General features: G+C 47.2%; 1 protein-coding gene across 6 annotated transcripts in view; it reads right to left on the bottom strand.

The window, feature by feature from the left end:
- The window catches only part of dgkh (diacylglycerol kinase, eta), a 100726-nt gene that overhangs the window by 7207 nt on the left and 80563 nt on the right, over nucleotides 1-12956 (bottom strand). For 4 of the 6 annotated variants that reach the window (XM_041868574.2, XM_041868556.2, XM_041868565.2 and 1 more), the window contains 12 exons: nucleotides 12862-12956; nucleotides 12489-12599; nucleotides 10690-10786; nucleotides 10330-10437; nucleotides 3418-3531; nucleotides 3201-3335; nucleotides 2819-2979; nucleotides 2552-2657; nucleotides 2358-2450; nucleotides 2041-2160; nucleotides 1846-1951; nucleotides 606-736 (listed from right to left, as the gene is read on the bottom strand). The exon at nucleotides 12862-12956 is cut by the window's right edge and continues 23 nt beyond it. In XM_041868574.2, the coding sequence (XP_041724508.1) occupies nucleotides 606-736; nucleotides 1846-1951; nucleotides 2041-2160; nucleotides 2358-2450; nucleotides 2552-2657; nucleotides 2819-2979; nucleotides 3201-3335; nucleotides 3418-3531; nucleotides 10330-10437; nucleotides 10690-10786; nucleotides 12489-12599; nucleotides 12862-12956 (1377 nt within the window). The remainder of the gene's footprint in view (nucleotides 1-605; nucleotides 737-1845; nucleotides 1952-2040; nucleotides 2161-2357; nucleotides 2451-2551; nucleotides 2658-2818; nucleotides 2980-3200; nucleotides 3336-3417; nucleotides 3532-10329; nucleotides 10438-10689; nucleotides 10787-12488; nucleotides 12600-12861) is intronic. The other 2 variants (XM_041868583.2, XM_041868591.2) reach the window with 1 other exon arrangement.

Genomic DNA, 12956 nt, shown 5'->3' with positions numbered 1-12956 from the left:
TCTAAAGTGTGCAGTGGGATATCCCTTGTTTCTCGCTGAGGTATTTTCTCAGAGTGGAGTCAACATTGGACATCTTTCTCCTATAACTCCAAGTATCTGTCACCCAGGTTAAGCAGCACTCCAAAAAGCATGTTCACTCACACACCTCTGGGGTCGGCTTCACTGGGAGTTGTTATGCCTCTGTCCGTGAATACTGTCTCTATGTTGCTCCTACCTAAAACAGCTTTTAGTCTCGTCTATGGTGGCACCCCAACCCTCCTTTACCCAACACTCCTGCTCCCCCAGCCCTCCCCCATTCCCCAGCCCTGTCCCGTTCCCAGTTCGCACACAGTATCAGTGGAGACTGGGGGGTTAGTGAGTTACAGTCTCCTGCGGTAGGTAAGCAACACTCTCACACACAGACAAAGCCAAGCAGAGCAGTGCAGCACAGAGTAGCAAACAGGGAGACAGCTAACGGCCAACAGAATCAGAGAGAAAGAGATGGAGAGAAACGGAGGGGAAGAGAGAAAGAGTTTTGATCTGGGGATAGATGAGGTAACGGGTGTGTGTGTGAGTGAGTGTGTGTATGCATTAGCGTGTGTGTTTGAGTGTGTGTGTGCGTGTACCTTCAGGTCCCTCCTCTCCAGGTGCAGCAGTTCGGAGCCTCGGATGTCGTGGCGTGTGAAGGTGTCTCTGTACTCTCCCAGACTGAGTTGCTCCAGCCAGACGCCCACTTCCTCTGTGCCCCATCTCTCCACTACACACACATATAGAGCAAGAAGGGGCTCGCTCAGTGTCTGAGACCCTTGCTCGCGTGCACACACACACTCAGAGAGAGACAATCCCAATAGAGGGATAGGAAAACAGAGAGAGGAGGAGAGGTAGAGGAAGAAAGGAAGGAAGGGAGGGAGGGAGAGGAAAGGCGGCAGCAAATGGTGGGAAAGAGGAGGGGTTAACAGAGATGTCAGAGGTTGGTTGGTCGGAAAACAGGGCTGTGGCCAATGGCCTTCCAGAGAGGCTGAGGGCATGCAGGTTATCCACCAATCAGAACACAGACGTACAGGAAGTAGGAGGGAGAGGGAGGCGGAAGCCTGTGCAACCTACAGGAACGCCCCACCCAATCAACACCTTGCCCTGCCTCACTGTAGGCGGGACTAACACACTCCCAACCAATCAGACGGGGTCCTAAAGCAGAGGACCAGCCAACCCCTGGCATTCTATTTGTATCCATTCTACGGTCTGATGTCGCTAGCATCATATCTCATTTCACCCCATAACAATGAGACAAGAGTTTATGAGACGAGAGTTCAGCTGAAGCAAGCATACAGTAGAAATTGATTGTTTTCATGTTCAATTGGAAGTAATATTCATAAACAAATGAAGTCAATGTTCAGTTGTATCAGTCGTCATGAAGGCGAAATGGTGTTCTAATAGAGGAAATGTCTTTCTCTGGGCAACCCCAGGGTTTTTGGCCCTGCGTTCACCACCCGCACCCTGTCTTTGGCCTTGGTTTGTGCCTGCTGTACATGTGTAGACAGGTAGATGAGACCATGAACAGAGAGAAGAGGGGTGCTCTTGGATGGCTGGGTCAGACTGAGGACCGGGGAGACAGAGTTCACAGAGACAATCCCTGACACCACACTGGGTGCTTATAATGCATTACAACCACTATATGTAGGCCACAGAGACCTTAAAGACCTTAGTTCTAAACCTATGTAGTTACTTTCTCCAACAGCCGATAAAACAAAAACAATGTATTGTGATATTTACACATTATATACACACTCCTGTTTCGTGTGTGTATGTTTGTGTGTGTGCGTGTGTATACAAAGCCTGTGGAGAGAGACACAGAAGACCAACACTTACCTGACTGAGGGCTGGTCTTCTTGGTAGCTTTCTCTTTCTTGAACTTTGGCACGATTCTGAACATGCTGCTACGACTGTTCCTCTTGCCATACTCTAACGAGGGGTCCTGAGATGGACACAGGTGTAGGATTAGAAGTGTGTGTGTGTGTGTGTGTGTGTGTGTGTGTGTGGTGTGTGTAGTGTGTGTGTTCTCACCTCATCTTCATTGGGCTGCAGTATATGGTATAACCAGGGGATATCAACTAGTTTGCCTAGCTCCATCTCCACACTCTGCAGAGCACTGGATAAAGACTCTTCATCTGAGGGTTCCAGTTGCTGCGGATGGACACACACAGGAGATGGGTAGGAAGGAGATAAATACATTTTCTGTACAGAGACTGTGTAAGATGAAGTTGCCCTTCGACACTGGTCTAAGGTCAGTTTTGCGTTTTCCCTCCTAAATGGTTCAGGTTAGGATTTAGGAAGGCTAAACTGATCCTAGACCCTGCTCATCCTCCTAGATTGTAACTCACCAGTGATACTCGTCCCACCAGAAGGGATTCAGTCTCGTTGTGTAAAGCCTTCACATTACTGGCTACTTCTATAGCAGTGTTCCTGGCCATACTCTGGCGACAAGGCAATACAAACAAACATGATATTAGACAACTAAAATCACACACACACAATCCTCATATCACACACATAACCTGTTGATGACGTCACTAACCTCTGGGAACTTGGGATGTGTCTTGTTGATGGCATGTGAAGAGGCATTGACGGCGTGAGCAAGCTCCTGCTCTAGAAGCCCATTGGTCTTGGCTGCCTCACAGATCCTGTGATTGGAGAGGGGAGTCAGAGGGCACAGTTCTGACTGCTGATTGACAGAGGGTTTACAGGTACAATATTCAATATAATGACAGATAACAGTTTAAAAGGGAGTGAAATATGGTGGTTGTGTGTGTGTGTGTGTGTGTGTGTGCGTGTGCGTGTGTACCTGGTGATGAGCTCGTCCGCGGCACGGGCAACCAGCTGTACGAGGGCTACCTCCTCCTCAGTGGCAAGGTCCACAGACTGCTGGGGGTAGAGGTGAGGCCGCAGAGGCAGCTTGTCATACTTCAGCTTGTCCTCCCACGACTTCAGAGTGTTCTCAAACGCCTGCACATTGACAGGGAGGGGACACACACAGGGAGGATAGGAGTTCACATCCACAGACAGAGACAGGGCATCCCCTTTTCTCTCTTCCTCTCAGCATCTCTTTCTCTCCCTTCCTCTCTATATTAATCACCATTGACTGTATGTCCTCTTTTTCTCACACTCTGGGACTCCCTCCCTCCTTCCTACACCCCTCCTCCTCCTTCACTCTATCTCTCGCTCACCCTGTCTCTGGTCAACATCTGGGCTCTGTTCTTGTGTTGGATCTTGATGACTCCAGGAGGTTGTATCCAGGCCTCTCCGTCCACTTGGATAGGAACACCCTCATCTCCCAGGATAGTGATCTTCACTGAGCGACACTGACCGGGGAGGAAAGAGTCATATGATGAAAAACGACAGTATGATACAAGTAGTGTGTGCGTGTTCGCACGGGTGTGTTACCTGTGCTATGCGGTGGTGTTGCAGTTTGATGACTCTGGACACAGCCATCTGCATACTGCCGAACACTGCTACCACCTCCAGGATCTTATCATCGAACGACGGGGCACAGAAGATCTAAACACACACACACACAACACACACACACACACACACACACACACACACACACACACAATAATAGAGGCAGGGGTTAAAAGACAATGAACGCATTTACAGTACATTGCTTTAAAGCATTTTCATGATGCTTACTGTGTGGATACATCATCCTCATCATCATCATGAGGGGAGAATGGCGCCGGAGGGGATGGCTGCCGTTTTACGGGCTCCTAACCAACTGTGCTATTTTGTGTGTTTTTTCACATTGTTTGTAACTTATTTTGTACATAATGTTGCTGCTACTGTCTCTTATGACCGAAAAGAGCTTCTGGATATCAAAACAGGGATTACTCACCTCGAACTGGACAAAGATGATTTCTTTAATGAGTCCATCGCGAAGGATATACTGTTTCTCCAAAACCAGGCCCAAATATCAGTCATTCGTGTGATGGAAAGACGGAGGTACAGGGGGCGGAGATCAGGGTGCCTTGTGAGAATTCGTCGGCAAGTGGGAAACCCACCTCTACCATGCGTTCTATTGGCCAACGTGCAATCAATGGAGAATAAAATGGATGAGCTCCGTTCAAGACTATCCTACCAACGGGACATTAAAAACTGTAATATCTTATGTTTTACCGAGTTGTGGCTGAACGACGACACGGATAATATACAGTTGGCTTGCTTTCCCGTGCATCGGCAGGACAGAACAGCTACGTCCGGTAAGACGAGGGATGGTGGTGTGTGTCTATTTGTCAATAACAGCTGCTGCGCAATGTATAATATTAAGGAAGTCTCGAGGTATTGCTCGCCTGAGATAGTGTGGTCTACAGCTTATCATGAGGTACTCTATCTACCAAGAGAGTTTTCATCTATATTTTTCGTAGCCGTCTATTTACCACCACAAACCGATGCTGGCACTAAGACCGCACTCAATGAGCTGTATAAGGCCATAAGCAAACAAGAAAATGCTCATCCTGAAGCGGCGCTCCTAGCGGCCAGGGACTTTAATGCAGGCAAACTTAAATCCATTTTACATCATTTCTACCAGCATGTCACATGTGCAACCAGAGAAAAAAAAAAACTCTAGACCACCTTTACTCCACACACAGAGACGCATACAAAGCTCTCCCTCGCCCTCCAAATGAATGCTGTTCATTGACTAAATCTGACCATAATTCTATCCTCCTGATTCCTGCTTACAAGCAAAAACTAAAGCAGGAAGTACCAGTGACTCGCTCAATACGGAAATGGTCAGATGACGCGGATGCTACGCTACAGGACTGTTTTGCTTGCAGAGACTGGAATATGTTCCGGGATTGAGCAAATGGCATTGAGGAGTATACCACCTCAGTCACCGGCTTCATCAATAAGTGCGTCGACGACGTCGTCCCCACAGTGACCGTACGTACATACCCCAACCAGAAGCCATGGATTACAGACAACATCCGCACCGAGCTAAAGGCTAGAGCTGCCACTTTCAAGGAGCGGGACACTAATCCGTACGCTTTTAATCCCGCTATGCCCTCAGACGAACCATCAAACAGGCAAAGCATCAATACAGGACTAAGATTGAATCCTACTACACCGGCTCTGACACTCGTTGGATGTGGCAGGGCCTGCAAACTATTACGGACTACAAAGGGAAACCCAGCCGCGAGCTGCCCAGTGACGCGAGCCTACCAGACAGGCTAAATGCCTTTTATGCTCGCTTCGAGGCAAGCAACAGTGAAGCATGCATGAGAGCACTGTTGTGGAAAATAACCACTATACTTTATTACAAATAAGGTCTTACAGAGTTTTTGTTGCATCAAGAAATGACTTTACTAAAGTTTTCAACAAAGCCAATACCAGTCTGCAGTGTGGCACCCCATTCTGTTTTCCTCACGTCACATTATATACAATTTTCCCCCTACTCTTCTAGCTCTAAATCCCTCCCTCTTCAGTTTCCCGCTCTTTATCACTCCACACCCACTTCCTTTGTCCCTGCGGACAGCTGAACTATTACTCAAACAAATCACTCGCTCCCCTGTCTTGCACACACACTCATGTTTAGTTTGAACATGACAAGGCCCTAAATCACACAAACCTCACCCCCTCATGCTGTAATCAATCAAGAAGATACCAAGGAGACAAAGGTCTAGCCCAAACTCTATTCAACCCTGGTGCCGCTCCCTTCACTGTGTTTGAAGAGAGAGACAAAAGGCCACAAGCTAGTTTCAGTCTCTCATCAGATAAGACCGCCATGGATTTAAGTAAGAGCAAGCAATCTGACCCTAGGGCAGATTTCCTCTCTACTCCCCCACACACACAGTGAAATGTCCCAATTAAATTCCTAGCCCAGTAACAAACAATTCTAACTCAATGTTCGTGATTAACCCAGTTCTATCTCCTAATTCTTTAAAGAATACACATCAGCACCAGCTGTTTCCGGACTACTGTGTGATCACGCTCTCCGTAGCCGATGTGAGCAAGACCTTTAAACAGGTCAACATTCACAAGGCCACGGGTCCAGACGGATTACCAGGACGTGTACTCAGAGCATGCGCTGACCAACTGGCAAGTGTCTTCACTGACATTTTCAACCTCTCCCTGACCGAGTCTGTAATACCTACATGTTTCAAGCAGACCACCATAGTCCCTGTGCCCAAGAAAGCGAAGGTAACCTGCCTAAATGACTACCACCCCGTAGCAGTCACGTCGGTAGCCATGAAGTGCTTTGAAAGGCTGGTCATGGCTCACATCAACACCATCATGCCGGAAACACTAGACCCACTCGAATTCGCATACCGCCCCAACAGATCCACAGATGACGCAATCTCAATCGCACTCCTATGTGAGAATGCTGTTCATTGACTAAAGCTCAGCGTTCAACACCATAGTGCCCACAACGCTCATCACTAAGCTAAGGACCCTGGGACTAAACACCTCCCTCTGCAATTGGATCCTGGACTTCCTGACGGGCCGCCCCCAGGTGGTAAGGGTAGGCAACAACACATCTGCCACGCTGATCCTCAACACAGGGGCACCTCAGGGGTGCGTGCTTAGTCCCCTCCTGTACTCCCTGTTCACCCAAGACTACGTGGCCAAGCACGACTCCAACACCATCATTAAGCTTGCTGACGACACAACAGTGGTAGGCCTGATCACCGACAACGATGAGACAGCCTATAGGGAGGAGGTCAGAGACCTGGCAGTGTGGTGCCAGAACAACAACCTCTCCCTCAACATGAGCAAGACAAAGAAGCTGATCGTGGACTACAGGAAAAGGAGGGCAGAACACGGCCCCATTCACATCGACGGGGCTGTAGTGGAGAGGGTCGAGAGAGTCAAGTTCCTTGGTGTCCACATCACCAACAAACTATCATGGTCCAAACACACCAAGACAGTCGTGAAGACGGCACGACAACGCCTTTTCCCCCTCAGGAGACTGAAAAGATTTGGCATGGGTCCTCAGATCCTCAAAAAGTTATACAGCTGCTCCATCAAGAGCATTCTGACCGGTTGCATCACTGCCTGGTATGGCAACTGCTCGGCATCCGACCGTAAGGCGCTACAGAGGGTAGTGCGTATGGCCCTGTACATCACTGGGGCCAAGCTTCCTGCCATCAGGACCTACAGTACCAGTCAAAAGTTTGGACAAACCTACTCATTCAAGGGTTTTTCTTTATTTTGACTATTTTCTACATTGTAGAATAATAGTGAAGACATCAAAACTATGAAATAACACATATGGAATCCTGTAGTAACCAAAAAAGTGTTAAACAAATCAAAATATATTTTATATTTGAGATTCTTCAAATAGCCACCCTTTGCCTTGATGACAGCTTTGCACACTCTTGGCATTCTCTCAACGAGCTTCACCGGGAATGCTTTTCCAACAGTCTTGAAGGAGTTCCCACATATGCTGAGCACTTGTTGGCTGCTTTTCCTTTACTCTGCCATCCGACTCATCCCAAACCATCTCAATTGGGTTGAGGTCGGTGGATTGTGGAGGCCAGGTCATCTGATGCAGCACTCCATTACTCTCCTTCTTGGTAAAATAGCCCTTACACAGCCTGGAGGTGTGTTGGGTCATTGTCCTGTTGAAAAATAAATGATAGTCCCACTAAGCCCAAACCAGATGGCATGGCATATCGCTGCAGAATGCTGTGGTAGCCATGCTGGTTAAGTGTGCCTTGCATTCTAAATAAATCACAGACAGTGTCACCAGCAAAGCACCCCCACACCATAACACCTCCTCCTCCATGCTTTATGGTGAGAAATACACATCCGGAGATTATCCGTTCACCCACACCGCGTCTCACAAAAACCCAGCGGTTGGAACCAAAAATCTCAAATTTGGACTCCAGACCAAAGGACACATTTCCACCGGTCTAATTTCCATTGCTCGTGTTTCTTGGCCCAAGCAGGTCTCTTCTTATTATTAGTGTCCTTCAGTAGGGGGTTCTTTGCAGCAATTCGACCATGAAGGCTTGATTCACAGTCCCCTCTGAACAGTTGATGTTAAGATGTGTCTGTGACTTGAACTCCGTGAAGCATTTATTTGGGCTGCAATTTCTGAGGCTGGTAACTCTAATGAACTTATCCTCTGCAGCAGAGGTAACTCTGGGTCTTCCATTCCTGTGGTGGTCCTCATGAGAGCCAGTTTCATCATAGCGCTTGATGGTTTTTGTGACTGCACTTGAAGAAACTTTCAAAGTTCTTGAAATGTTCTGTATTGACTTACCTTCATGTCTTAAAGTAATGATAGACTGTCATTTCTCTTTACTTATTTGAGCCATTCTTGCCATAATATGGACTTGGTCTTTTACCAAATAGGGCTATCTTCTCTATACCCCCCCTACCTTGTCACCACACAACTGATTGGCTCATATGCATTAAGAAGGAAAGAAATTCCACAAATTAACTTTTAAGAAGGCACACTTGTTAACTGAAATGCATTCCAGGTGACTACCTTATGAAGCTGGTTGAGAGAATGCCAAGAGTGTGCAAAACTGTCATCAAGGCAAAGGGTGGATATTTGAAGAATCTCAAATACCACTTTTTTGGTTACTACATGATTCGTATGTGTTATTCCATAGTTTTGATGTCTTCACTATTATTCTACAATGTAAAGAATAGTAAAAATAAAGACAAATCCTTGAATGAGTAGGTGTCCAAACTTTTGACTGGTAGTGTACATACTAGGCAGTGTCAGAGGAAGTCCCAAGCATTTTCCAAAGACTCATAGACTGTTCTCTCTGCTGCCTCACTGCATGCAGTACCGGAGCGCCAAGTATAAGTCCAAAAGGCTCCTTAACAGCTTCTACCCCCAAGCCATAACACTGCTTAACAATTAATCAAATGGCCGCCCGGACTATTTACGTTGACAACTACCCCCCCGTGTTTTTACACTGCTGCTACTCGCTGTTTATTATCTATGCATAGCCACTTTACCCCCACCTACATGTACAAATTACCTCGACTAACCTTTACCCCCGCACATTGACTCAGTACCGGTACCCCCTGTATATAGCCTTGTTATTATTATTTTATTGTGTTACTTTTTATTTAATTGTTTACTTTAGTTTATTTAGTAAATATTTTCTTAACTCTATTTCTTGAACTGCATTGTTGGTTAAGGGCTTGTAAGTAAGCATTTCACGGTAAGGTCTACACCTGTTGTATTCGGCGCATTTGACAAATAAAATGTGATTTGATCATTATCACAATCACCACCATCGTCATCATCACCATCACCATCATTGATCACCCTTCATTGAAAATGAATGTCTTCTGACAATTCCTTCAACTCCAAATAATCTAGTGAAAACGAGGGGTTAGAATTTAGATTGAAAGACTGTCTGGAGTGAAAGGTCTCTCTGACTTGATATTGATTTCTCTGTCCACATTGTCCATGATAAGGTCAAGGTAATGATGAATTAGACATCATTCTACTACACAATTTCTCTGATCCACTCAGAAATGCCACTTTAATGCAGATCTGTACTACTTAGCTTGCTGCGCATCAAAGGCTCAAAGAGAGAGATGTTGTGACCTATTGTATTGTAGTTCAGACTAATTCCACTAGGTGGAACCCTACTCACAATAACACATCAATGCAACCGGTTTGTTTTCAAACCGGTTGGGTCTGTAGATGGTTTATAGTTTGAACACAGGCTAAGAAATAAGTATGTGTGTGCGTGTGAATTTACTGTAAGTGTGTGTGTGTGTTTAGAGATAGAGAGTAAACTTTCAGGATGACATGTGTGTTGGATCAGTTCCACTGAATGTTCTCTCCCAGCTGCTTCCTCTGCCCCAGCACAGCCATTACATAACAACACCATGTCACAGACAGACAGAGGTAACCTCACTGGACTAGGGGCCCCACCAGGGAGGTGTGTGTGTGCGTCTGCGCGTGAGTAGCAAACCGACACTCCAATCTATCAACAGCCCTTGTACTTTCTGAGTCTTAAACAAACAGGCCGATAGATGGCCACCTCTCTCACCAGGGGTCCTACTCAGGCCCAGACACTGGGAGAGAGAGGAGAGGGTTTAAACACATCTAAAACTTGTCACAGGACCAAATCAGCTCCAGTAGGAAACACACCTACTGAACAACAGTAACCCAAAAGTTATCATTCTCTTTGCCTCTTCTCCAACAGGGTTGAGCTGCCACTTAGTGGCGTAAACAGGTTATCACGTGCAAATACCAAAAGCATGACTCTCATTTTGCCTCCCGTACATTATCGTCAGGAAGAAAACACTAAGACACTTTTCACACTACTGAGCCAAGCCGAGTAGTACACTCACACACACATACAGAACAGTACTCACGTCGTCCTCCTTGGTGCCTCCCCAGAAGTTGGTTCCTCCAGCGTAGCTGGGGATATTCAGCACCGCAATGCCCTGAAGGCTGGGCAGGGGGATGTACTGACCATCACACTGGAACACACACACACACACACACACATAAACACACACAAACAGTTAGTTAGGTTCTAAGAAACACACACAAAGAGTTAGTTAGGTTCTATTTCAACACGGAGAAGCTGCAGACTGGCAGGGGTATGTACTGGTAATCATTCCCTTTGATACACCCAATATGGCCGCCATTCTATCCACCACTAAACATTAATTTGAATGGGAATGTACCTTCTAGTAATTCAAATTCTATGGTAATTTTAATTCTCTCACCTCCAGTTGAACCTTCTGTTCTAGGTTCTTGTAGGTTCTCTGGAGGAGCTCCTTGGTGCCCAGAACACCATACCACACCCTGTTCTTAGTACGACTCCTAGAGAGAGAGAGAGAGAGAGAGAGAGAGAGAGAGAGAGAGAGAGAGAGAGAGAGAGAGAGAGAGAGAGAGAGAGAGAGAGAGAGAGAGAGAGAGAGAGAGAGAGAGAGAGAGAGAGAGAGAGAGAGAGGGAGGGACACAAAATGGAGAAAAAGGGGGTGAGAATAGAGACGAGAGAGGGATGAGAGTACAGTAGAGAGGGATGAGAGGACAGAAGAGAGGACAGTAGAGAGGGATGAGAGGACAGTAGAGAGGGATAAGAGGACAGTAGAGAGGGATGAGAGTACAGTAGAGAGGGATGAGAGGACAGTAGAGAGGGATGAGAGGACAGAAGAGAGGGATGAGAGGACAGAAGAGAGGACAGTAGAGAGGGATGAGAGGACAGTAGAGAGGGATGAGAGGACAGTAGAGAGGGATGAGAGGACAGTAGAGAGGGATGAGAGGACAGTAGAGAGGGATGAGAGTACAGTAGAGAGAGATGAGAGGACAGAAGAGAGGGATGAGAGGACAGAAGAGAGGACAGTAGAGAGGGATGAGAGGACAGTAGAGAGGGATGAGAGGACAGTAGAGGGATGAGAGGACAGTAGAGAGGGATGAGAGTACAATAGAGAGGGATGAGAGGACAGTAGAGAGGGATGAGAGGACAGTAGAGGGATGAGAGGACAGTAGAGAGGGATGAGAGGACAGTAGAGAGGGATGAGAGGACAGAAGAGAGGACAGTAGAGAGGGATGAGAGGACAGAAGAGAGGGATGAGAGGACAGAAGAGAGGACAGTAGAGAGGGATGAGAGGACAGTAGAGAGGGATGAGAGTGCAGTAGAGAGGGGTGAGAGGACAGTAGAGAGGGATGAGAGGACAGTAGAGAGGGATGAGAGGACAGTAGAGAGTACAGTAGAGAGGGATGAGAGGACAGTAGAGAGGGATGAGAGTACAGTAGAGAGGGATGAGAGGACAGTAGAGAGGGATGAGAGGACAGTAGAGAGGGATGAGAGGACAGTTGAGAGGACAGTAGAGAGGGATGAGAGTACAGTTGAGAGGGATGAGAGGACAGTAGAGAGGGATGAGAGGACAGAGGAGAGGACAGTGGAGAGGGATGAGAGGACAGATGAGAGGACAGTAGAGAGGGATGAGAGGACAGTAGAGAGGGATGAGAGGACAGAGGAGAGGACAGTGGAGAGGGATGAGAGTACAGTAGAGAGGACAGTAGAGAGGGATGAGAGTACAGTAGAGAGGGATGAGAGTACAGTAGAGAGGGATGAGAGGACAGTAGAGAGGGATGAGAGGACAGTAGAGAGGGATGAGAGTACAGTAGAGAGGGATGAGAGGACAGTAGAGAAGGATGAGAGGACAGTAGAGAGGGATGAGAGGACAGTTGAGAGGACAGTAGAGAGGGATGAGAGTACAGTTGAGAGGGATGAGAGGACAGTAGAGAGGGATGAGAGGACAGAGGAGAGGACAGTGGAGAGGGATGAGAGGACAGATGAGAGGACAGTAGAGAGGGATGAGAGGACAGTAGAGAGGGATGAGAGGACAGAGGAGAGGACAGTGGAGAGGGATGAGAGTACAGTAGAGAGGACAGTAGAGAGGGATGAGAGTACAGTAGAGAGGGATGAGAGTACAGTAGAGAGGGATGAGAGGACAGTAGAGAGGGATGAGAGTACAGTAGAGAGGGATGAGAGAGGAGAAATAAACCTAGAGCTCACCGGCACTTCTCTGGGTGTTCCTCCCTCTTGTTGTTGAACTCCAAGGTGATCTTAGCATCCAGCCCAACGCCAAAGTAGTTGTTCATGACACACTTCTCACTAAAGCCCTCTCTGTGTGGGATATAGAGACACAGGGCAGTTCAGAAAACTACAATTCAACTGAAAACGTAAAAACGTAATGTTTTGATCTGGTCGCCAAAAGGGTAAAGTCGGAAACATTCTGATTATGGTAGCCTCAAGGTTAGATGTCAGAGGTCTGAGGGTCTTACAGTGAGTCCAGGAGGTCTGGGTCTATGAATGTTAAAGGGTAGAGGTTAGAAGGTCTTACAGCGAGTCCAGTTGGTCAGGGTTTATGAAGGTCAGAGGGTCTTACAGTGAGTCCAGGTCAGAGTCCAGGAAGGGTGTAGCTCCAAATGGGTCGATGTTGGCCAGCAGCATTTTACTGATGATGGAGCTACCGGCTATAGA

This window comes from Coregonus clupeaformis, chromosome 4 (genome assembly GCF_020615455.1).
Source record: "Coregonus clupeaformis isolate EN_2021a chromosome 4, ASM2061545v1, whole genome shotgun sequence".
Taxonomy (NCBI): Eukaryota; Metazoa; Chordata; class Actinopteri; order Salmoniformes; family Salmonidae; genus Coregonus; species Coregonus clupeaformis.
Note: the sequence above shows the minus strand (reverse complement) of the source record. Positions and strands in the feature narration are given on the sequence as shown.